General features: G+C 45.9%; 1 protein-coding gene across 5 annotated transcripts in view; it reads left to right on the forward strand.

Annotated features, from left to right (window-relative positions):
* The window catches only part of FRAS1 (Fraser extracellular matrix complex subunit 1), a 299,449-nt gene that overhangs the window by 269,798 nt on the left and 5,780 nt on the right, over nucleotides 1-23,871 (forward strand). For all 5 annotated transcript variants that reach the window (XM_073340462.2, XM_073340465.2, XM_073340463.2 and 2 more), the window contains 13 exons: nucleotides 314-514; nucleotides 2,047-2,234; nucleotides 3,415-3,690; nucleotides 4,702-4,934; nucleotides 5,407-5,567; nucleotides 6,325-6,539; nucleotides 10,721-10,871; nucleotides 12,370-12,477; nucleotides 13,346-13,505; nucleotides 15,428-15,544; nucleotides 20,393-20,559; nucleotides 20,910-21,115; nucleotides 23,668-23,814. In XM_073340462.2, coding sequence (XP_073196563.2) covers nucleotides 314-514; nucleotides 2,047-2,234; nucleotides 3,415-3,690; nucleotides 4,702-4,934; nucleotides 5,407-5,567; nucleotides 6,325-6,539; nucleotides 10,721-10,871; nucleotides 12,370-12,477; nucleotides 13,346-13,505; nucleotides 15,428-15,544; nucleotides 20,393-20,559; nucleotides 20,910-21,115; nucleotides 23,668-23,814 — 2,330 coding nt within the window. The remainder of the gene's footprint in view (nucleotides 1-313; nucleotides 515-2,046; nucleotides 2,235-3,414; nucleotides 3,691-4,701; nucleotides 4,935-5,406; nucleotides 5,568-6,324; nucleotides 6,540-10,720; nucleotides 10,872-12,369; nucleotides 12,478-13,345; nucleotides 13,506-15,427; nucleotides 15,545-20,392; nucleotides 20,560-20,909; nucleotides 21,116-23,667; nucleotides 23,815-23,871) is intronic.

Here is a 23,871-nt window from a genome sequence, read left to right on the forward strand (position 1 = left end):
TTGGAAAGGTCAGGTAAGGCAGCCTACCTGTCTGCTGGAAGGGCAATCTGAAGGAATGACTGCCAAGCTTACTGTATGGCTCCTGGGCCCAGCAGGGTATCAGAGAGCCATGTCTAGGCTGTAGGCTCTGCCCCTGTATGTCAGGAGTGCCTCTCAGACTTCACTCTGATGTGCGGAATAATGTTGATGGGTTTTAAAAGGAGCTATGTCAGTTCAGCCTTGGCTGCTGGAAAGCTTACTGTGGTGCAAATCATTTTGAGGCTACTAGAGTTGCTACAAATACGTGTTTCTGTTCTTCATACCATTTCTCTAGCCCCCACCATTGAGTTTGAAGAGACTGCATACCAAGTACGGGAGCCTCCAGGCCCTGAGGGTCTTGCTATTCTAAACATCAAGGTGCTCAGAAGAGGGGACCAGAACAGGACCTCAAAGGTCCGCTGCAGCACCCGTGATGGCTCAGCCCAGTCCGGAGTCGATTACTATCCAAAGAGTCGAGTCCTCAAGTTCAGCCCTGGTAAAGGATACTTGGAATTGAATTATGAGGTGGAGGGATTACTCAGTGACATTTAACACAGGCCAAAACAAATTAAAATGAAAGGAAAATGTGCAAGTAATTTACACAACAATGCTCTATGTGGGGGATTTTCAAAAGCATTTGGCATTGACCCAACTCTGCTCCCATTGAAGTCACTGTGTGTGTCTTGTTTTTCATGGGTGTATGATTTCATATATAAGCTAAAACATGAGCTACACCAACCCCCTCTAAAGTATTTATGCTTTGGGGTTTGTTCTAGACACACACACTGCAGTCATATTTGATGCAGCATTTATAATAGGAAACACCTATGTCATCCTTTCAATAATCTTTCACAGGGTGGTTATATTTACTTTTCCCAAATCAGTCATAAGCCTCAGAGGAATTCTTTAAGTATGTTGGAGAGACCACAAAAAGCAGTCCAACACGATGTTTTGACAGAGCACACACTGGGGATGTCAGGGTTCTCTCCACTTCCCCTGCAGGCAGCTGAGAAAAATAAAAACTGAAAAACAGTGGAGGTGGGGAATTGAGACTCCCACTGGAGCAGACCATCACTTTTCTGCTGGTGCCAAACCGCATTCCCCCTCACGCTCTTCTGCATACAGGGGGTGCTCACGCTGCATACAAAGCGTGAGTGAGCAGGGAGTGATGAATATAAGGAGACAGAAAGATGGCCTAGCCTGTGTGCTCACAGGGATTACCTGCCTTTGAACAGATTGGAAGGCCATCCCCAACCACAACACCTTTCATGTTTGGTACCATGGAATATGCGAATCCCATATTTCATCCCTTCACAACACCCTTGCTGGGTGACAAGGGTTTTTTGTAATAAACTATAAATGTTCTGCATAAGGTTTTAGCCAGGCAGTTGCCATTAAAGTCAGTAGGAATCCCCTGGCTACAACCCTGCCTTCTGCTATGGCCGAAATCCTGATACGGTGTAACCCTTCTTCCTGCTACGGTGATGAAGTTTGAGAATGAGAGTGATTGTAAGAGAGAGAATATTGCCAGTTGACAGCTAACAATACAGATTCCTCAAGGAGCCTGTGTATACAGGAGTTCTGCAGAAACCCCTCAAGATCCTACAAGATAACTCGAACCATGCCCCACGGGTCCAACAGCAGTAGCTTTGCATGTTAGAGCCAAAGAGTTAAAACAGAGACACTAGTAACAGGGATGGGATATGTTTTGGATCATAGATTTTTATTACAGTCAGCTAATATAAGACAGGCACTGTTAATCCTCATATAGCATCTGCTTGTAAGTCTGCCAGATGATCAATCGGACCAGTCGTTTTAGCTGGAGTTTTATTTATGACTTATTTATTTATCTGTCCTGGCTGGAAGGTGCTAAATCATTAGAGTTCAGATAAAACCTGTAATGTGTATTTTATCGTAATGTTTCAATGATCCTGACCTGAGGCAGCTATGCAGTGTTTTATGGGAGCTGTTAGGGTAATGTCAGATGATATATCAGGTTCTCTGTTTCTCTCGTGTTCATTCATGTAGGGGTGGACCACATCATATTTAAGGTGGAGATCCTGTCTAACGAAGACAGGGAGTGGCATGAGTCCTTTTCTGTGGTGCTGGGTCCAGATGATCCAGTGGAAGCTGTTCTTGGGGATATCACCACTGCAGTAGTCACTATTCTGGATCAGGAAGCAGCAGGGAGCCTTATTTTACCAGCACCTCCCATTGTAAGTAGCAAAACGTGAATGATGTAAGTTAGTGGTAGGGGAGAACCTACAGAAAAGCAGAACACGCAGCGAAGCACACTGGGCTTGCCTACACTAGAACATGCAGGCCTGTGAAGCCACGGCCTTTTAAAAAACGAGTGTGGAGACTCCCAAATGCTTGATCTAGGCGACAGACAGTTGTGGCTAAGCGGACCCCCTGTTCATGTGACCAGTTAACTCAAGGTTAAAACTCTAGTGTAGACACACCCTCTGTAGTCACAGCATTCCTCTTTGGACCAGCAGAGGCTCAGGGTAAATTGATACTGGTATTCCAGGTGGTGTGGGAGGCAGGCAAGGCAGTGAATAGGAGAACAGGCTGCATAATGGTTCTTCACCTACTTCACAGAGGCATGGGCCCATGCTTTCCTGCCATTTGAACTGTGGCATGACTGAAGAGACATAGTTGCTTATGTTAAGGTGAGATGGGCTGGAGATTGCCAAGGCAAAAATGGCAGATAATAAGGTAGTAGTATGGGAAAGTCCCACTTAACTAAGCTGTTATCATAAGGTAGGAACCTTTCTAGTGGGCAAATCACTTGTAGATGTCTGAGTCTGCTACCACCTCCAAGCTAATGGAGCTTGTCCTTTTGCCTAAGTTGTAGAGGCTTATGCTTTTAGATCCAGAGTTCCTGGGTTTATTTCCCTCAAACAGGGAAGTTGTTACACTGGCATTGCCCTTAGTTTGGGCAAGGGACGGTACGTGCACTGTTATGTTCCTTGTGTGCTTCAGCATCCAAAATAATATCAAATACAATTATGTTGGTAGCATCCCACTCACCTTTTACTGCAGAGAGCCTAAATGATATCTGAGCTAGAATGCGAACAGCTGGGCAGGTGTAGGACTTGGGTTGTCCCTCTTCTGAGGGACACGGCTGCAATTCAGGTACTGGATGTGTTCCATAATGTAGGATTTAGTATTTTAATAGCATAGGATGCTCCAATATGCTGATAGCGCTGAGCATTCCTGCTGAGTCCATACACCTCTCTCCTTCCCTGTAATCCTCAGTGGGATTTATGAAGTAAAATAAATACAGTGCACCAGTAACAAGGTTTGGAAATTGAGAAAACAGGCAGCCCAGCCCTTGTTTCATGTGTCTTTCCCTCAGTTCCTGGTGAAAGCTGGTGTATTGCATTGCTGCAGGTGGTCACCCTGGCAGACTATGACCATGTGGAGGAAGTAACCAAAGAGGGTGTAAAGAAATCCCCTTCTCCAGGCTACCCACTGATCTGTGTAACGCCTTGTGATCCTCACTTCCCCAAGTACTTATTCATGAAGGAGCGCTGTGATGAGGCCGGGATCAACCAGTCTTCAGTACAGTTCAACTGGGAGGTGGCAACGCCCACTGATGGGAATGGGGCCAGATCACCCTTTGAAACAATTTCGGACAATACGCCGTTCACTAGCATCAACCACATGGTACGTGACTGTGTACGGTAGTGCAAGAGGGTGTGGATTATGCATAACAGTTCATGGTGAGTGTTGGGGGGCTCAAAGCACATCCTTGAAGCATTTGCTGTTTTGAGATTCTAGGTCAGTAGAATATCAGTTCTTGAAGAACCATTAACTAAGTTGAAGTAATGTGTGTATGTTTCACACCCATCCAGCCACCCACAAAGCCCCCAGCTTCATTAAGAGAACATTATTAAGGATGCAAAGTCCAGCACACAAAAGTTAAGATGTGCCAGACATAAGGTTGCCTGTGCAACCTTAATTCAGCCTGCTGGTGCATATGCATTATGATACAGTCTTTAATTCCCTGATCAATAGGACCCCTGCCTCATTCGGTGCACAGGACGGATGGTGCTCACTGAATGAAAACCCATTCAATATTTTGTTTTATTCTGGTTGTTTAACGGGTGGCCCTAGGCATTATTTACTGCACAGTATTCAAACCCTTCTCTGAAGACAATTATTAATTTCCTTCCGGACATTTCCACGGTGCTCCTCACAAGAACATGAAAGTGCTTCACAAACATGAATGAATCTATTTTCTGTGAAGTTGGGGGAGAGGGGGATGGCATTATCCCCATTTTACAGAAGGGGTACTGAGGTAGAGAGAGATCAAGGTCAGAAGTTTCCACTAATTTCGCATGCCCAACTAAGAGCCCTAGGACCTGACTTTGAGAGTACTTAGCAGTACATTGTAAGCCCTAGGGAACAGGGACCATCTCTTTGTTCTGTGTTTGTAGAACACCTAGCGCAATGGGGTCCTGATGGCTAGCAGCCTCAGGCACTACGGTAATATAAATCAATTGATAATAATAATCCATAATAACAACAGACCACTTTGTATATTCAGCCACAGCTCCCACTGACTTCTTTGCAGTTGTGAGTGCTCAGCACTTCTGCGAATCAGCCCGTACGTGTTGGGGCGGGCCTGGTTTTGCCTTTTACATACATGCAAACCGCTTTCCTCATTCCTCCCAGGTGCTGGACAGCATTTACTTCAGCCGGCGGTTCCATGTGCGCTGTGTGGCAAAAGCCATAGACAAGGCCGGGCATGTGGGGACCCCACTGAGAAGCAACATAGTTACCATAGGGACCGACAGTGCCATTTGTCATACTCCTGTGGTAGCTGGAACGGGCCGAGGATTCCAGGCTCAGTCGTTCATTGCCACTCTGAAGTATCTGGATGTCAAACACAAGGAACATCCCAACAGGTATAAGCCTGGAAATGGGCACTCACCTGACCATGATTCTGGTCTTCCAGGGGTTTAACGGTTTAATTCATGTTTTTACATACAAAACAAACAGAACAGAAAAAAGATGGATGTGTTTAAGAAATGAGGTCTCTTTTGTATATCATGAACTGGCTCTCTTCCCCCCCGTCTCCTCCTCATACTTAATAGTGAAGGGATGCAGCAAGCATTCATATAATTGCCTCTGGGGTCATGCTTTACTCCTTGAGTTAGAAACACTGTAGTCAGTGGGTCTATATCAAGGAATACAGCGTTACTCAACATCAGCGAGGAAATTCAGCCCTAAATAAATACAACACCAATGAATTCAAACTTGTGCTCTGAGCTGTTGACCAGACGGTAGCTATGTGCTGTGTAAACTGATACAATATGCACCCTTTTTGTGAACAGTTTTTGCATAAACAGCTGTTTCTGCTTATTTATTCTGTTCTAGAATCCATATTTCAGTGCAAATCCCCCACCAGGATGGAATGCTGCCTCTCATCTCCACTATGCCTCTGCACAACCTGCACTTCCTCTTATCCGAGTCCATCTACAGACACCAGCATGTCTGCTCAAACCTGGTCACCATCAGGGACCTGCAGGGCATCTCGGGTAAGCTTTAAAGCAAGCGATTGCTTTGTAAATGAAAAAGGAAACGTGAACAGAGGGTAAGCTCTTTAAGGCAAGGACCTAGCATACTATTGACACTATATAATTAATAATATTGAGATATCAATATGCAGTAGAGTTGCTACATTTGAGGGAGATAAATGGGGAGGAATGCACTGAGCAGGTCATTTCCCCTTTCCCGTATATGTTCTGTGGCAGGGTACACAGTGAGCCCCTGTGCTTCATTCTGCCTTGTGGCACAGAAAGCAGCATCAGCAAACGAATCATGTGGAAGGGACGCCATGAGCCAAGGAAAAAATCCAAAACTTGTCTTTAAAATTTAGTTTAAGCTACCCTGGCACTGCAAACACTCTAATGCACAAGTCAGAATTGTATGTTCATTGCATGGTGTCACTATAGGGCAGAGTTAAGATTGTTTAGATGCCCTAACTGTGCGTTTTCAGACCTTAACACGTTTGGATATTTTAGAAGTTTAACCTTAGCCCTGAGTTTCCTGGCTTTATAATATTTGGTTCTGGAATAAATGCAACATCCCTGTTAGTTTTTACCTTTATGTTATTTATATGGATTCAGCCTTAACTCCAGTTTAACATAGTGAAAAGTGCCTCTAAGCAGTACTGTAATAAAAATCATCATCTCAGTATATATCCAATACCTCATTGGATAATTAAAATGTTATGTCAGTACCTAGAGTTCCTTAATTCACAGAGATATGTCTCCTTTTGTTTCCTAATTCCAGAAGCGGGATTCCTGGATGAAGTGACGTATGACAGCATCATTCTGGGTCCTGGATATGACCGTCCATACCAGTTTGATCCCACAGTGAGAGAACCAAAGACAATCCAGCTCTACAAACACCTCAATCTGAAGAGCTGTATTTGGACTTTTGATGCATACTATGACATGACAGAATTAATCGATGTCTGTGGGGGATCTGTAACTGCTGACTTCCAGGTGAGGGTTCATTTCCAAAAGACTTGGGCCCAATCCAGACCTCTTTACTAAGGCAGAAGTCCTATAGCAGTAAATATTCGTTGGGCGTGCCTTCCATCCCACGGAATCAGTACACATTTGATTTTCCCCTGGCTATTATTTAAGGCAGAATGGTACATCATGAAATGTACTTGGCTCTTTTATTTTGATAAGAATGGTATTGTTTTAATTATATTATTCCATCATATGCTAGAGACTATACTGTAAATGTTTCAAGTGTAATAATGTATTGGTAATATGAAAATTCATGACTGTCTCTGCTATTAACTATTTCGGACCAGATTCTCAGCTGGTGTAAATCAGCATTGAATTCAGTGGATATATGTTAATTTACCGTTGCTGAGAATTTTGCCCTCTGTGAATAGTGGAGTGAGCTCTCAGGAATTTTTTGAGATTTCTCAAATTTGCAGAAGAGCACAGTGAGAGTAATAATCTAGTATAAAATAATGGCTTGTGTGTATGAGTACCACTGCCCTCTACTGGTTGCAATATGTATAACCAATATATTATAAGTTTCAGAGTAGCAGCCCTGTTAGTCTGTATTCGCAAAAAGAAAAGGAGTACTCGTGGCACCTTAGAGACTAACAAATTTATTTGAGCATAAGCTTTCATGAGCTACATCTCACTTGCATCTGATGAAGTGAGCTGTAGCTCACGAAAGCTTATGGTCAAAAAAATGTGTTAGTCTCTAAGGTGCCACAAATACTCTTTTTCTTTTTGCAATATATTATAATAACTCAGACTGGCTCGTGTGTTTACTGACTGAGCAAGCAGAGCTGCTCTTTTAATGTACTGAATAGAGACTTGCGTTTGTAGAGCTGAAATCATGATTCACAGTACCTCGTGCGCACAGTTAGCTTATGTGGTGGAGGCCAGGTATTATTCCAGACACATACCCGTACATTTATACTGCACACAGAGCAAGGGTACATGCACATAAAGATAAAGACATGTTCGTAGACTCAGCTTTGACTAACGCTAGTGTTCTCGGTGAGTGAGGAACAGCTTTGTATTTACATAATGTTCTTTCAGCAGAACAGGGGGAGGGAGGTATTTTTCATTTCTCAAATGCTAATCAGGAAAAGACTTTCTTTATTCACATGGGCAAACTCATTCATCATTTTAGTGACAGTTACTTTTATTCCAGTATTTTTTGAAAACCAGCAACGTCGGTGATGATCCACTGAGCTGTTATCTTTATACATGCCCATTTCATGTGTTAAAATACAGTTATCAGGAGGTCTCGAGTGGTTCGCAGGCTTTCAGCTGACCTTCGGCACATCACTCAATTTGCCTGCTTTAGACAATTATAGAGAGATTTTTAACAGCAATAAATGCTGACCTAACTTTGTTCCTAATTAAGGCAATGGATCAAATTACCATTGACTTCAGGGAGAACAGAGAAAGGCCAACATTGAACATTTATCACAATCTTGGCTTTAATAATTATAAATGCTACTTATTTCTTTATTATGCAAATCAAGAAAACTATTTGTCTGTTAAACTCTTGAGTCAAACTTTTTTTATCTGTAAGTATTTTCTTACTGCCTGAAAATCTTAAATAAGATCCTAGACAAATTACAATATTTTCTTTTTCAAAACATCTGCTGCAATCAAAGCTTCAAGCACTTAAAAAAGAGCTTTCATCAACTCCACCTGTGTACATTTGCCTCCGTACTATGAATTGGCAAACAAAGAAAAATACCTATTTAACACAACACCAGAATGGCAGTATGCAAGAAGATGTACTGTGAAGAGAGAAAAAACGGCTTTGTGTAAAGATACAGTACATGAAATGGGCACGTGTAAAGATAGGTATAATATGATATCTTTATACCTTGCCGATTTCATACACAAAAATCCAGTTACCAGGGGGTCTTGAATGGTTTGTAGGCACACTATAATTGTCTGTGCACCAAGAGGGAGGACTAGACAAGCTTCCCCCCCTCCCAACCATACTTGTTCATTAATCAGCAATAATCATAGAAATGCAGGACTGGAAGGGACCTCAGAAGGTCATCTAGTCCAGTCCCCTGCACTGAGGCAGTATTAGGTGTTATCTAGACCAGCTTTTCTCAAACTAGGGTCTGTGGACCCTGGGGGTCCCTAAGGGTACCCCAGTGGTTCCCCAGGCCCCACTGATCAACTCCTCCCCCTCCCTCCCAGTGCCTCCTGCACGCTAAAAGTGGGGTGAAGGCGGGCTTCTACCTGTTCCGCGTGCTGCCCCCACCCCGAGTGATGACACCGCAGCTCCCATTGGCCGGGAACTGCAGCCAATGGTAGCTGCGGGGGCAGTGCTTCCGGGCAGGGGCAGCGTGCAGAGACCCCCTGGCCTCTCTGTCTAGGAGTCACTGCCAGAGGGTTGTGCTGGTCGTTTCTGGGAGCCACCCAAGGTAAGCACTGCCCAGCCGGAGCCCTTACCCCAACCCCCTGCCCCAGCTCAGAGCCCCCTCCTACACTCCCTCCCAGAGCCCACACCCCTCATTCATTCAAACCCCCTACCCCAGCCCAGAGCTTTCACCCAAACTCCCTCCCAGACCCTGCACCCCTTCCCACAGCCAAACTCCCTCGCAGAGCCCACACCCCGCATCCACTCCTGTACCCCAACCCCCTGCCCCATCCTGGTGAAAGTGAGCGATGGAGGGAGGATGGATGGAGTGAGCGGGGCGTCTGAAGGGGCGGAGCAAGGACTGAGCTGGGGAAGGCTTGGGGGGTCCCTGAAAACTTTTAAATCAGAATGAGGGTCCTTGGGTTGCTAAAGTTTGAGAACCGCTGATCTAGACCATTTTGTCCAACCTGTTCTTAAAAACCTCTAAAAACAGAGATTCCACAGCACCCCTAGATAATTTGTTCCAGTGCTTAACCACCCTCACAGTTAGGAAGTTTTTGCTAATGTTTAATCTAAATCTCCCTTGCTTCAATTTAAGCCCATTGCTTCTTGTCCTGTCCCTATTGCAGTGGTTCCCAAACTGGGGTTCGCAGAACGTTGCAGGAGGTTCGCCAGAAAAATTTCACTCATGGCGGCCAGAGGACCCCGGGCATTGGAAGCAGCAGGTGGGACCTGCTGGGCAGGGCAGCCCGCCCGAGCCCCAGGGAGAGCGGGGCCGGGCAGTTGGGGCTGGCAGCCCGAGCCCCGGCGGTCAGCGGGACCCGCAGCCCGAGCTCAGTGGAGCTCAGCTGACCGGGGCGGTCAACGGGGTCCAGCAGCAGGAGCCCCATGGAGTGTGGAGGACATTTAAACTTAAATCCCTGGAAATACTCATTTTTAGGAGGAGGTTCACGAGATTTCACAATTTCGTGAAAGGGATTCGCAAGCTGTTAAAGTTTGGGAACCACTGCCCTATCGGATAAAGAGGACAATTTTTCACCCTCCTCTTTATAACAACCTTTTATGTATTTGAAGACTGTTTTCATGTCCCCCCTCAGTCCTCTTTTCCAGACTAAACCCAGTTTTTTCAGTCTTTCCTTTATAAGGTCATATTTTCTAGCCCTTTAATCGTTTTTGTTGCTCTTCTCTGCACTTTCTCCAACTTGTCCACATCTTTCCTGAAATGTGGTGCCCAGAACTGGACACAATACTCCAGCTGAGGCCTTATCAGTGCTGAATGGAGTAGAAGAATTATTTCTCTTGTCTTGCTTACCACACTCCTGCTAATGCATCCCAGAATATTTGCTTTTTTTTTTTTGCAGCAGTATTACATTGTTGACTCATATTTAGTTTGTGATCCATTATAACCTCCAGATCCTTTTCTGCAGTACTCCTGCCTAGGCAGTCATTTCCCATTTTGTATTTGTGCAATTGATGATTCCTAATGTATCACCCTTACAGGGGCAGGGAAGCAAGACCTTACAATGCCTTAGAAATACTGCGTCCTCCCTTTGTACATCCTACATGTAGGACATCCATGATTCTCCTTGTGGAAAGAGGTAGCCTGGCATCCACATGGCACAAAATCTAGACCCATGGGAGAAGAATTCTATGAATGCTGCTCTGAGTTTTTGCTATTTCTGTGGCAGCTCTGAGTGTATAGGGTTTACTAGTTACAATAAATCTACAAAGCATTGTTATGAACTGGTCCCAGTATCTTTCACACCCCCCGCCCCCCAAAAAATCCATAACCATCTTTTTGTTTGATTCACAGGTGCGAGATTCTGCCCAGTCCTTCCTGACAGTCCATGTCCCTCTCTATGTGTCCTACATTTATGTGACCGCACCAAGAGGCTGGGCTTCTCTCGAACATCACACAGAGATGGAATTTTCCTTCTTCTACGACACTGTTCTCTGGAGAACAGGTAGATGGCACATTTTTCCTCTTTTCTCAGCTGTTACTGCAATCCTCACTTTGGGCATAACTTGCTGAAGCACATGGGAGTTCTGTCTGAGTCAGGACACATGGGATCAGACCCTTAAATTGTAAATATTTAGCAAGGGGAGTTGTCCTTCACCTTCTTAGCTCTGTCTGTTAACAAATGAAACTGCCTTCAGTGAGTTGTAGAAATTGTAGCTGGAAAAGACCTATTGGATCATCTAGCTCTTTCACTGTCCTGGCAAGATTGTTCACTGGGATATACTTTTTAGTGCTTTCTCCAGCTCTCTTTGAAATTATTCAAATGTTGGTGCTTCCTACCACAGTCTGACAGATCTCACCATCTGGAATTTTTTCCCAGTAGTTGGTCCAAACTGACTTTTGTTCAATTACTGTCAAGTATAAACTCTGCACAGTCTCTCTCCTTTTTTGATGAGTACACCAAAGAACCGACACCTGTCTGTGGTCATCTTGTGCATGAGCCCGTCCTTTCTATTTAGTCAAGCTGTCCGTATTCCTTTTAATTTCCCTCCAGGTTCCCCTTTCCTTGAAACCTGTGCTTGTGGTGAGTAGGGCAAGAATTCTGTTTTGCAAAACATGCTGAGATTTCAGGATTTGTTTTCATTCTGTGCCAGAACAAAACCAAGAGCTTTCTAAAAAATGTTTAAAAACCCATGAGAGCGCGCGCCACTGCAAAATAGCCAGCAATCTGAATCAAGCTGAGCAGGGACTTGTATCTGCGTCTCCCACGGGACTACAGGCTATTCTGGGCTGTGTCTCTCTCATTTTGACCAGAAAATCCAAATCCATCCTGATATGTTTAGACAAATAGGAATTTTCCAATGAGAAACGTTTCATCCAATGTTCCCTCTAATTTTTTACATCCATGTGCAGAATGAATTTTGTTATGTGCACCAATATGGAGGTGATGTGTAGCGGGGGAAGGGCTGAGGGGTTCAGAGTGTGGGAGGGGGCTCATGGTTGGGGCCAAGAGTGGGGTGCAGAGGCTGAGGGCTCTGGGGTGGGGCTGGGGATGAGGGGTTTGGAGTGCAGGCTACCCCGGGACTGCAGCGTGGAGAGAGGACTCTCCCCAACCCTCTTTTGCCACAGCAGCCCAGGGCTGGGGGAGAGGCGCCCTGCCTCGGCTGCGGCAGCTCCGAAGCTGGGGCCTGGGGAGAGGTGCTTCTCCCTGTCTGCACGGCCCTTGATAGCCTGCTGCATGGCCGCATAGCTTAGAGGTAACTTAGGTTTCATCAATAAATTTCCGACCAGCTGAAGCAGAGACCCCAACCCTGCAGCCCTCCCAGGAGTAGTCTCGGTACTCACATTGAGTAAGAGCTGCAAGGATTGGGCCCTGGGTGTGTGTTATCAGATTTTCTACCTCTGGAATTCATGCTGGTGATGTAAATTCGTTCGTTGCAAGCAGATGTTCTAGACAGTCCCCTTGCTGTTACATTCACTTTCTCCTTGATCTGGCCATACAGGGATTCAGACAGACAGTGTTCTCTCCGCCAGGCTGCAGATAATAAGGATCTATATCCGAGAGGATGGCCGGCTGGTTATTGAGTTCAAGACCCATGCCAAATTCAGAGGTAAGAGTGTCAGCTTTGATTTAGAACATTATACAAATATTGATTGGTCCTGAGGACAGGGATGATAAAGTTCTAGGATTGTTGTATATGGGTGAGGGCAATGTTCACGTTCAAAGAATTTATTTTTACCCAAAGGCCAATTTGCTTTTCTGCTGTTATCCTCTTAGCTGGTTGCTGTTTGTTTTATTCATTCCCTGGGTTTATTTGCACCATAATTCACATGCATTGGGAAGGACTGGTAGTATTCTGTCTGCCTTACTCCTTTTCCACTTGTTCCTGCCCAGGGCAGGCCAGTTGTACTCTCTGCCTTCAAGCGCCAGTGATCTAAGGAACAGGAAACCAGAGCAAGCCCAGTTTAATGCCAGGTATTGGGGACTCCCAACGCCAGCAGCGAAAGTGTCGGCATTAATAGTAGGCAGCTGGATGGAGTGAGGTTCCTATACTCCAGAGTTTGCTGGCTGCTGTTAGAGTCAGTTGGTCGTTGCAGGAGACTACTTTTGTCATGGCCCTGTCTAGACGAATGACTTTCTGAAATCCTCTGATTGTTGCTCTGGCAACAGTGGGAATGCTACTGTACATCAGCTGCCAGTGTTTTACCATTGTGGTGTTTGTAAATTTTTCTTAGGGCAGGCTTGATCCTTACTTTCACAAGTAGCCATTACTCACATGAGTTATCCCACTGAGTTCCAAGTTCTTGAGGTCCAAGATTGGACCTTTTCATATTTTGTTTTATTTTAAACCTTTGATGGAACATTAGATATTCTACTGACCACCTCTCCAGCATATGACTTCAACACAAGTTTGCAAGAAGGCTAGATACAGGTAAAAATATGTATCTGTAGGTGATGTATTTGTATTCCTCATCCAGGGCATTTTGTGATGGAACACCACACTCTGCCAGATGTGAAGTCTTTTATAATGACTCCAGACCACCTAGGAGGGATTGAGTTCGATCTGCAGCTTTTGTGGAGTGCACAGACTTTTGACTCCCCCTATCAGCTGTGGAGGGCAACCAGCTCCTATAACAGGTGAGGAAGGAGGACTGTGGGTACAATCGGCTTTATAGCTTCCATCGACAGAATGGTGTTTGTGCGTGCTGAGAATGCCAGCCTTAACAGCATTCTGGAGCGAAGAGTCCAGTTCAGTCGTACTAGCACTTAATTTCTCTCTCTGCTGTTATGGCATTAGCCACTAGCATGAAACTTTATTTCTGTTTGTCGCCTGGGTGGTCTTGATAAATCCTCTAATCTGTTTGGATCTTGCCTAAGCCGAAAGGCTCTTTTGGGCCTAGGATATAAGAATAGAGGTATAATAAGTGAATGGCAACAGTCTCATCTGTCAGATGTCCTGAACACATGATCAGGGCTTCTTTTTATATGCTCGTAAGTGTTTGACTCTCCAAGAACTTCTCACCTATCATTTGTAGGGGCCTGGATAGGTCAGGGGATTGGTCATGGGATATGGAGTCTTTGGGTCTGATTTTCGGTTGCCCTGCACCTCTGTAGCTCTGGGGTAAATGACTACACAAGGTGCAAGGCAACTGACAATAAGGTTTCCATTCCCTTCAGTGGCAACAGCTGAATTATACTCTGGTTGGTGGGTAGCCCCTAATTTTGTTATTATCTGGTAGCTCCTTTGTCTTCCTCCTCCAGCTATGTTCTGTATCATCTTATATAATTGACACCTCTTCAAAACCCCTTCTTCTCTTTATCCAGTTGCCTCCTCTCCTCTTCTCCGTGTCCTATCTTCTGTTTGTTTACCTTAAATTGTAGGCCCTTTACAGCAGGGAATATGTCTGATTCTGATACCCTCAGTCAATGGGACGACTTGTAGAATGAAATACTACTTTACTGGCTGAGTAAAGGTATTAGAATCTGGCCTTATGTTAGTAAGCACTATATCATAGAATCATAGAATATCAGGGTTGGAAGGGACCCCAGAAGGTCATCTAGTCCAACCCCCTGCTCGAAGCAGGGCCAATTCCCAGTTAAATCATCCCAGCCAGGGCTTTGTCAAGCCTGACCTTAAAAACCTCTAAGGAAGGAGATTCTACCACCTCCCTAGGTAACGCATTCCAGTGTTTCACCACCCTCTTAGTGAAAAAGTTTTTCCTAATATCCAATCTAAACCTCCTAAAACCATATATACCTATATGGTTTTTCATAACAAGGATTGTTGGTGGCCTATGTAAAATGGATTCAGTGGCCTCAAGTCCAGTCATCACTATCTGCCTGGTGAGCAGGCTCTGCAAAGGGAGCTAGAATTGAATGGCCTATGGAACCTGCATTACCTCAAGGTTTTGAAATGAGGCACATAGGAGGGCAGCTTTCACTGCTACAGCCGACGCCGTGTCTGTCATGTGAGTAAAGGAAGAGCTTAATCTCCAGGGCTGTCAATCCAGTTCCTTTCAAGTATACTGAATTCATTTTTGGGGGGGAACAAAATATTTGTGTAAGTAGCATGGAGGTACTGGTAGTGACTTCATTCCTAAGGGCGCATTGAGATTTGCACTTTAAAGCAGGATTTCAATCCCTGTGTTTCACAGTTTAATTAAAATTAAGGCTATCCTTGATATAAGTACTTATGCTATGATCTAGAAATATCTTCATTCACTCTGCTTTTCTTGGTATCATTTTAGTAAATGATCCCTTGTCTCTCATCCAGCTGTGTTCATTCACACAGGCAAATAGAGCATCTTTAATTATTGTGGACCAAATTCTCATCCCTGCTGTAACTCCACTGGAATTGATGGAGTTACATCTGGTGGTGGTGGTTCAAAACTTTTATCTTCAGTATTAGAATAGTGCAACATGCATGGATAATCATTTATACTAATGAGAAAATGCTGGATGCAAGAAGCTATGCAACTGCCCATCTGATAAATGTTTCCAGGCAGGTAAACAACTCCCAGATTAATACGGTAACCATGGCATCTCCCATCTGTTTCCAGGAAGGACTATTCTGGAGAGTACACAATCTACTTAATCCCTTGTACTGTGCAGCCCACGCAGCCGTGGATTGACCCAGGAGACAAGCCATTGGCATGTACTGCTCATGCCCCAGAAAGGTGAGGAGAGGCACTATTCTCCTGTTTCACTGCTCTCTCAGACTTCAAGGCCTGCATTCAGAGTTGTTATAAATGTGTTAACTTCAAGGGAGTGGAGCATATGAGTAACTGATAGTTTGTGGGGTCAGAAATGAAGAACCCTCCACTGAAAGATCGAAGTGTGTGGACATAGGAATGAGGCAGTTATATTAAGATGTGAATGTGGTTGGGGTACACGAATTTCATAGATATTCAATAAAGCTACTTAGTTATTCAAACAGAATGTGTGTAGTAGAATATGTCCCCAGAGGAGGAGGAGTAATGTACACAGCACCACAAGCTGAAATGGCTTAGATCAGTGTTGACTTTGTGCTAGCTTTACAAGGATACTGTCTGTCTGGCTGCATCATTTGAATAGACACAGCAGGCATATGCTATGAGCTATAACAACAGCAGAAACGAGAGGGGAGAAAACTCCCCATTGGCTTTGAATTCTAGCAGTGAATGAGACTATCCTCCATCAAAATAGTTGAACAGGGCTCCCTCAACATTAAATCTATACTTTGACTGGAGCCACTCAGAACGGTTTGTAACGTGGCTAGTTTCACTACTTCTGAGCCCTTGGCTTGGATGTCAGCAAAAAATGGTCAGAAAGGCAGGGGAAAGCATGAGATCTTTTTGTTTCCTTTTGCTTCTGTCAAAGACAATCTGTTACGCAGGCCTGATTGTCACAGGTGCTGAATATCAGGGGCTCCAGTGGGAGCTGCAGTGCTCAGGACAACTGAAAATCAGAACCGCGTTGTTCTCGTTCTCCTTTTGGGGTGAAGTTCACTGCCCCCACCCGCATGCAGGCTACTAAGTAGGAGTTGGGTTGTAGAAGATGAAATTCGCTGTCCTAATCTGTATCTCTTCTGTGATCACTACTAAAGGTGGTTTAGTGGCCGCTGTCTTTCTCCATCCCTTATGGGGCATTTGGGTATATGAAACTCATGCTCATTCCCTTGGTCTGCCTGCAAACCCCAGATCCATGCTGGTTTAGTCAGCCCCAATTCCATGGCTTGTAGGTGATGCAGAAGCCCACAATGAATCTGCCTGCTCCCCCCTGAACAGAAATTGATCCAGTAAAAGATATTACTTCACCCACCTTTTGTGTCTGCTCCCCCCTGGACAGCCCTGCCCATAGGCTTAAATAGCGTGCAGTAGCCCTCCTCAACTGAGAAAATGTCACGCTTGATGCATAGCCTTTATACCAGGCAACAGCTGTTTGTTATTAATGAGTGTTGTGCCCCATATTCTCCAGTTTGAGCATATAAACAGTAGGAAATAAAGCTCCAAAGTGTCAAACAATAGTATCACAGCTGCTGGGTTCTTCTGTAGACTCCCATGCTCTTAGCAGATGCTACATCTCTGGAGGAAAATGCTGACTTGTGGTGTCTGCAGCTCAGGGGAAGATAAGAGTCTAAGGTTGAGTCTTACACACAGATTTTGTAGAACTGTGTTGGTTAGGGGTGTGATTTTTCCATAGAAATAATTACACCAGCATAAATCCTAGTGTAGATGCCATTACTTGTATAAAGGTGCTTTATACTAGTATAGCTTATTCCCCTTCCCATATGGCAATAAGCTAAACCAGTATAAGTACCTTTATGTCAGTATAACTGTGTCCACTCTAGGGTGTACCGATTTAACTATATGGGTATGTTTAAAGTGGCATAACTTTTGTGTGTGGACAAGTCCAAGCTACATTACCTTCTTTTCTTCTTCGAGTGCTTGCTCAGGTCCATTCTATATTAGGTAGGTGTGCTCACCCCATGCACTGCTCCGGAAGATTTTCCCTCAGCAGTATCCATAGGGTACCGGCTCTGGTGCCCCCGGAGTGGCGCCTGCATGGCGCAGTATAAAGGGGTGCCACCGGCTCCCCCCACCCTCAGTTCCTTCTTGCCGCCAGAGACGGTGTTGGAACATCTGCTGCTTCAGCTAGCGTTGTTTTGTTTTCTGTTCTTGTGAACTTTGAAAACCTGTAACATAGTTGTATATAGTTAGTAGTTTCTTAGTTACCCTTAGCAGTAGTTCTCAACTTTTCGTTAGTCCCAAACAGGACTCAGCTGGATGATGGGGCATACCCCGGTCCCCAGGCTTTAAGCCCTGCGATCGCTGCAAATGGCCTATGCCTGTCAGCGAGACTAAGGTGCTTAGGCGAAGGGCACATAAGTGACAAGTGCCATATCTGCAAGTCCTTCAAACCTGGGACGAAGAGGGAGCGTGATATCTGTCTAAGAGCGCTCCTAATGGAGTCGGCACTCACTCTGGCAGCAGAGCAGCGGCCCGACTCCACACGGAGCACCGCAGCCTCCACGGCTCCAGAGAAGAAGCCAGAAAAGACTGGGCGGGGAAGATAGCCTACCTCCAATAAGGGACAGAAAAGGGCCTGGGGTGAGCCACAACCCATGCCAGGCAGCTCAACACCCCCAGCACAAATCAAGCGGTGCAGCCCATCCCATGCTTCGCCTGCGACCCCGGGTAGCGGTGCAGGCCCTATCCAGCTTTAGGTGCTGTCAACACCAGAAGCTCTTTGAACAGCTCAAGAGATCCTGACGCTCCCGCTGCCACGCACATCGGCTCCTGCAGTACCTTGGTCTTGGAGAAAACCCATGTTGGGACCTATGCGTGTCCCTGCCTCAGCGGTACCGATCCCCATCGAGAAGAACGTCCCGCCAGCGTTCGCCCACCCGAAGCTGTCACGCCTCAAGACTGGAGAGACAGGCTCAGTGGAGCCCTCTTCGGTCCCCGCACCGGGGGCGCCAATAGAGGGACTCAAAGCATACCTTGCTGGTAGATTGGCACAGACTCTGAGGCACGCGTCACCCAGCAAGAACTCTGGGACCAGCCCCGACCATCTCCAAGGGCCCAGGACCGATCGGACACCAGAGACCACCTATCACTGGGCCATCATTGCCTGTCTCCTAGAAGGAGGTCTCCCTACTCAGGACGATCCTCCCGGCAGCCACCCAGTAGTAGCTCCTGGTCCCATTCAACATCCCAGTACTGGTCAAGTAGCATGAGGCGTGGATTGCCGGGTATCCAACGCAGATACACCGAATGCTGGTGGTCCCCGAGAGCCCAACCAAGAGAGTCTCGCATGGACAGGTTGACTTCAGGATGCAGCGACCGGCACCGGTTGGACAAGAGCTACCGCTCGGCCCGATCCTGGTCGCCCACTACCGACTGTTGCGCTGGTTGCTCCAGCTCAGAACGAGGTTCCCTGCCTGTGGGACAAGCCCTGCTACTGGTGATGCCATCTATATTATCGGCACCGAAAGCTGTCCCATGGCCCCAAGCACAATGGCCGGCTCCATGGTATCCGTGGAACCCCTGGGGGTTCACCCAACCATCCCAGGCTGCCCAATCGGTGTGGGGAACCTCGGAGAGGCCAGCGGCCTCGGTATCCCGTCCCCCTCCAGTGCTCCATACTTTGGGGGGGTAAGACCCCAAAGGTCCAAGAGGACCCAGTGGTGCAAGCTGCTGGACCACCAATGGATGTGGAGGTTCCCGCAGCACTGGAATCACCCTAGTCATCGCCAGACGAGGCCCCTTCACCCAGGTCCTCAGGATGATGCCAGGCTCCCTGACCACGACAGGAGAAAGGCATCAGAGAGGGAGTCCTTGCTCAGACTCTGTTGAGAACAAAACCGGCATTTCCTGTTCTGTCTGGTAGCGAACAGGTCCACTTGGGGAGTCCCCACCTTTGGAAGATCATGCAGGCTACCTCTGGATGGAGCAATCACTTGTGGTGAGAGAAGAAGTCCCTGCTGAGCTGGTCTGCCAGCGTATTCCTGACACCAGGAAGGTGACAAGCTTCCAGGTGGATTTTATGGCTGATGCAGAAGTCCCACAGACGGAGCGCCTCCTGACAGAGAGCCGACAAGCATGCTCCCCCTTGCCTGTTGATGTAGAACATTGAGGCTGTGTTGTCCATCAGGACTCGTAACACCTTGCCAGACAGGTGGAGAAAGAAAACACTGCACGCCGGCTGGACTGCTTGGAGCTCTTTGACGTTTATATGTAATCATGCCTCCTCCAGAAACCTCTTCCCCAGTGTCTGAAGATTGCCGAGATGTGCCCCCCCAGCCGAAGTCGGAGGTGTCCAACACCAACTTGATGGAGTGAGGAGGGTTGTTGAACAGAAGGAATCCTTTCCAGGACTGTCCTGTGGTCAGTCCACCATCTCAGTGAGGTAAGTATCGTCTGGGGAATGGTAACAATCTTCTCCAGGGGGTCTTGGGACGGGGAATAGACTGTCGTCAGCCATTGTTGCAGGGGCCGCATCTGGAGCCTGGCATGGCAGACCACACAAGTGTATGTTGTCATGTACACCAGCAGGTGCTGGCAGACCCTGGCCCTGGCAAAGATCAAGAGAGACCAGGCGCAGGTTATCATGATCGCCCATCCATGGCCCATGAACTCCTACCCACCTCCAGGGGTACTGCTTTGGAGTCACCCAACATGGAATGGACATGAGCAAGCACTTGAAGAAGAAAAGACAGTTACCTGTTCCGTAACTGGTGCTTTTCGAGACGTGATGCTTATGTCCATTCTATAACCTGCTGTCCTTCCCCACTGTCAGAATTTCCGGCAAGAAGGAACTGAGGGTTGGGGGAGGTGGCCGTGCCCCTTATACTGTGCCATGCGGGCGCCACTCCAGGGGGCGCCAGAGCCGGTCCCCTACTGATACTGCTGATGGAGAAACTTGTGGCACCGGTGCATGTGACGAGCACACACACCTAATATGGACTGGGCATGTGCAACGCATCTCAACACCAGTTCCGGAAAAGGTAACTGTCTTTTTTTTTTTTCTCCTCCCAAATTTAGATTTTTGATCCCAATTGCTTTCCAGCAGACAAACCGCCCAGTTCCTGTCGTATACTCTCTGAACACAGAGTTTCAGCTCTGTAACAATGAGAAAGTATTTTTAATGGATCCCATGAAATCTGAAATGTCTTTGGCAGAAATGGATTACAAAGGAGCTTTTTCAAAGGGTAAGGCTTTTTCCTTCGCCTTGTTAATTTACTTTAGCTAAAGGATCCATCTGTGCAGCCTCTATTATTGTGTAAGAGAAATGATGTGATATCGGAGATTTGTCTTGCCTATGTGAGCATGCTGTGTTATAGAATCATGCTACAACCCTGTAAGACCATGCCTGTAACTGTTGTATGATACAGTCATACCACAATATGGCACCATCTACATCGGCAACTCTAAACTCTATCATAATATTATTCCCCAGCCTGGTTAATTTGGCTGTGTAGGTGGTCTCTTTAGTCTTTCTGAATAGCTCCTCTTCCTCCCATGTATATAAATATGACTATTATTCTCTCAACCTTGTCAGGTCAAATCCTATATGGCCGTGTGCTTTGGAATCCCGAACAAAATCTAAATGCTGCCTACAAACTGCAGCTGGAAAAAGTCTATCTCTGTACTGGCAAGGATGGTTATGTGCCTTTCTTTGACCCTACTGGAACAATCTATAATGAAGGGCCACAGTATGGCTGTATTCAACCCAACAAGTACCTAAAACACAGATTTCTGCTACTGGTAGGTTGTACACTGGACAAAATTGTGACACGGAATTGTGGCAGCTGTGGAGTTGTGGGTAGTTATGTCAGGGCAGATTCTGGAACCATCTCTTTGCTAAACGTGTGAGACTCTGTGACAGGAACACTTTGTATTTCTGATATTGCCTTTGGTCTGATAAAATTCCATGGAGAGCCAGTGAGGTTGAGCAAATCTCAAAGACACAGTTCACATCACAAAATTACTGAATGGAGATGGAGACGAAATTACTCTCTAACCCAGGTCAGGAGTGAGGCACAATGAGGCCCATTCCAGATGAGGAAAATGAGCCATTTAGCAAGCATGATAGCTGCCACATCTTAAATAAAATGTTTTAAACATCACCTCGTTTAGACCAAGGCGGTGATGTTGTAACACACTTTAGCTTGTCGTGGGTAACACTACGGTCCCTGTGTTTAGCTAACATGTTTGCGAAATGGCACCACATTTTCCTACTGTAGACAGGCTCTGACTGGACAGGAGGGGAAGCTTTCCCAGCTGTTGTCCGCACTGTGCACATTCCGTGTATAAAACAACTTCATGTTCTGGATTGTTGATCCAGCATCTTTCATGAGCACTAAATTCGCTTTCTCTTCTTCACATACACTGTGTAACTAAAACCCAGGCTGTTTGTTTGATCCATAGCTCTCATTTTTTACTTTAGTCTGCTCAATCGCTCTCCTCAGGCCTTGTCTACACCAGGCTTTTTTGTCTCCAAGTTTGCAGCATGGCTCCCAGTGCAGGTAGACCGACAATAGCAGTGAGATCGTGGCAGCTCAGGCTAGCCACCCAAGTATGTACCCAGGGATCAGGCAGGTTTTGTAGTGGGGTCGCTAGCTTGAGCTGCTGCCACAGCCATGCTCCAGTTCTTAGCATGCTAGCTAAAGGGATCCTCCGGAGGCAGCCGTACACCTGTGTTCCTCAGTGCCAGCACTGGGGGAATCCTCCCATAGCTGGATACAAGGCCTTTAGGGCTCTTTTAGGCCACTCTAGCCCCTTTATGCGGCATAAGTGGGCTGGAGCAGGGGTGAGGTTCTCACCCGTAGAGTAGACACACCTTTAGTTCTGTGTGCTTTCACTGAAATATTTGCCTAAAGTGTTGTCTGTATCCTACTTTTTCTTATATGTTCCTAATGCAAGTAGCATCTTACTGCACAGCTATGTGAAAGGCAGGAGGGTGGGGGTTTTAGATCATATTAAATATAAATCCAAATCTTGTGGACGTTACCCATCTTTTCCTCACTCCTTATTCAGACACCTTTCCATTGGTCTGAGGACTAGGAAAAAGTTGAGGAACGTCCTTGTGATTTAGACCTCATTTTTAATGGAGAAAGGGTTATACAAATATATTTGTAACAACAGCCCCCTCAGCGTACAGAGGGACATTTACCCATCAATTTAACAAAAATCCTCTTTCATTGTATGAAATAGTGACTAGTGCACACCACATGTTGAACTATAAGTGCAGACTTTGAAATTAACATTTACCAGGGTCCTGGATGGCAGCCAGGCTACCATTCAGCAGCATAATAAAAGGTACCCTTAGTATTCTGAGTAAATTTTCATGCATCTGTGTATTAGGCTGGTTACACACGGCACTGGGGTTTTTAGTTTAATAAATCTAATCTAGGAATAGTCTATTACAACAAAATATGAAATGCTGTAAATCAAATTGCAATTATAATTATTTCTTATGCTCTGAAATGCCTTTATTAAAAATTATTCTTACCTAAGTCCTAGGAGCTGGCACTTTGCACAACCACTTGCATGGACCTGGGTCTTGGGTTTGACTTTTGGCTGAGAGAGGTGGGGCATTATTCTTGGACCTGGATTCTTGCTTCCGCTCTGAGAGATCTGCAGAGGTGACATGCTTAGCCTCAGGTAGCTGTGGCTAATTTATTGAGCGCCAGACGCATACCCACATGGATCTCAACACTATTAGAGCCTCTGTATTCATTTTTATGTTTGATTGAGCAGCGCTTGAGGATGTCCTTTTTAGTGAAGTCCTCCTGAGTCTAGTTCAGCAGGGAATTGTTGGCTGTGGCTTGGTCTTTGCAGGAAGAAGGGAAGCTGAAGTAAGAAACTGTGAGAGTAGCAGAACTCTAACAGGAGCACAGAAGTCTCTCTCTGGGGAAAATAACGGCAACTGGATAATTTATGAAAAAAAATGGTTAAATTTCTCTTGGGGAAAAAATGAAAGGCAATATTAGGAACAGGGACACTTATGTCTTTGGATTAGCACCCGGAGTTAAGGAAGGAGTGTGTTTTAAGGAAGTTTTTGTCTCGAGAGGATGGCCTTTAGATGCACCAGAAGAGAGCTGTGCTGGGTCAGCTTGGACGGAGGCACAAGGACATGAGTGAGAGATGCTCTTCTTGTGTTCTTTTGCTGCTTCCTAAAACACATTAACCAAAAAGTCAACTTTGACAAACCTCAGTTGTCATGTAGCTGTTGATTGCCAGTTTGTTACTAATGCATGTGTCACCCAGAGTATGTTCACATTTCTTCAGTACATACTGCTTTCTGTAAATTCCAGGACCGAAACCAACCTGAAGTTACTGATAAGTACTTCCACGATGTACCTTTTGATGCCCACTTTGCCTCTGAATTGTCTGATTTCCACTTGGTGAGCAGCATGCCAGGAGTGGATGGATTTACTATGAAAGTGGATGCTCTCTACAAGGTGTGTTGCATGAGATGTACAGCACCACAAACCAAAATTTGTGATGCAAACAGTCCA

The sequence above is a fragment of the Lepidochelys kempii genome, chromosome 4, assembly GCF_965140285.1.
Source record: "Lepidochelys kempii isolate rLepKem1 chromosome 4, rLepKem1.hap1, whole genome shotgun sequence".
In the NCBI taxonomy this organism is placed as follows: Eukaryota; Metazoa; Chordata; order Testudines; family Cheloniidae; genus Lepidochelys; species Lepidochelys kempii.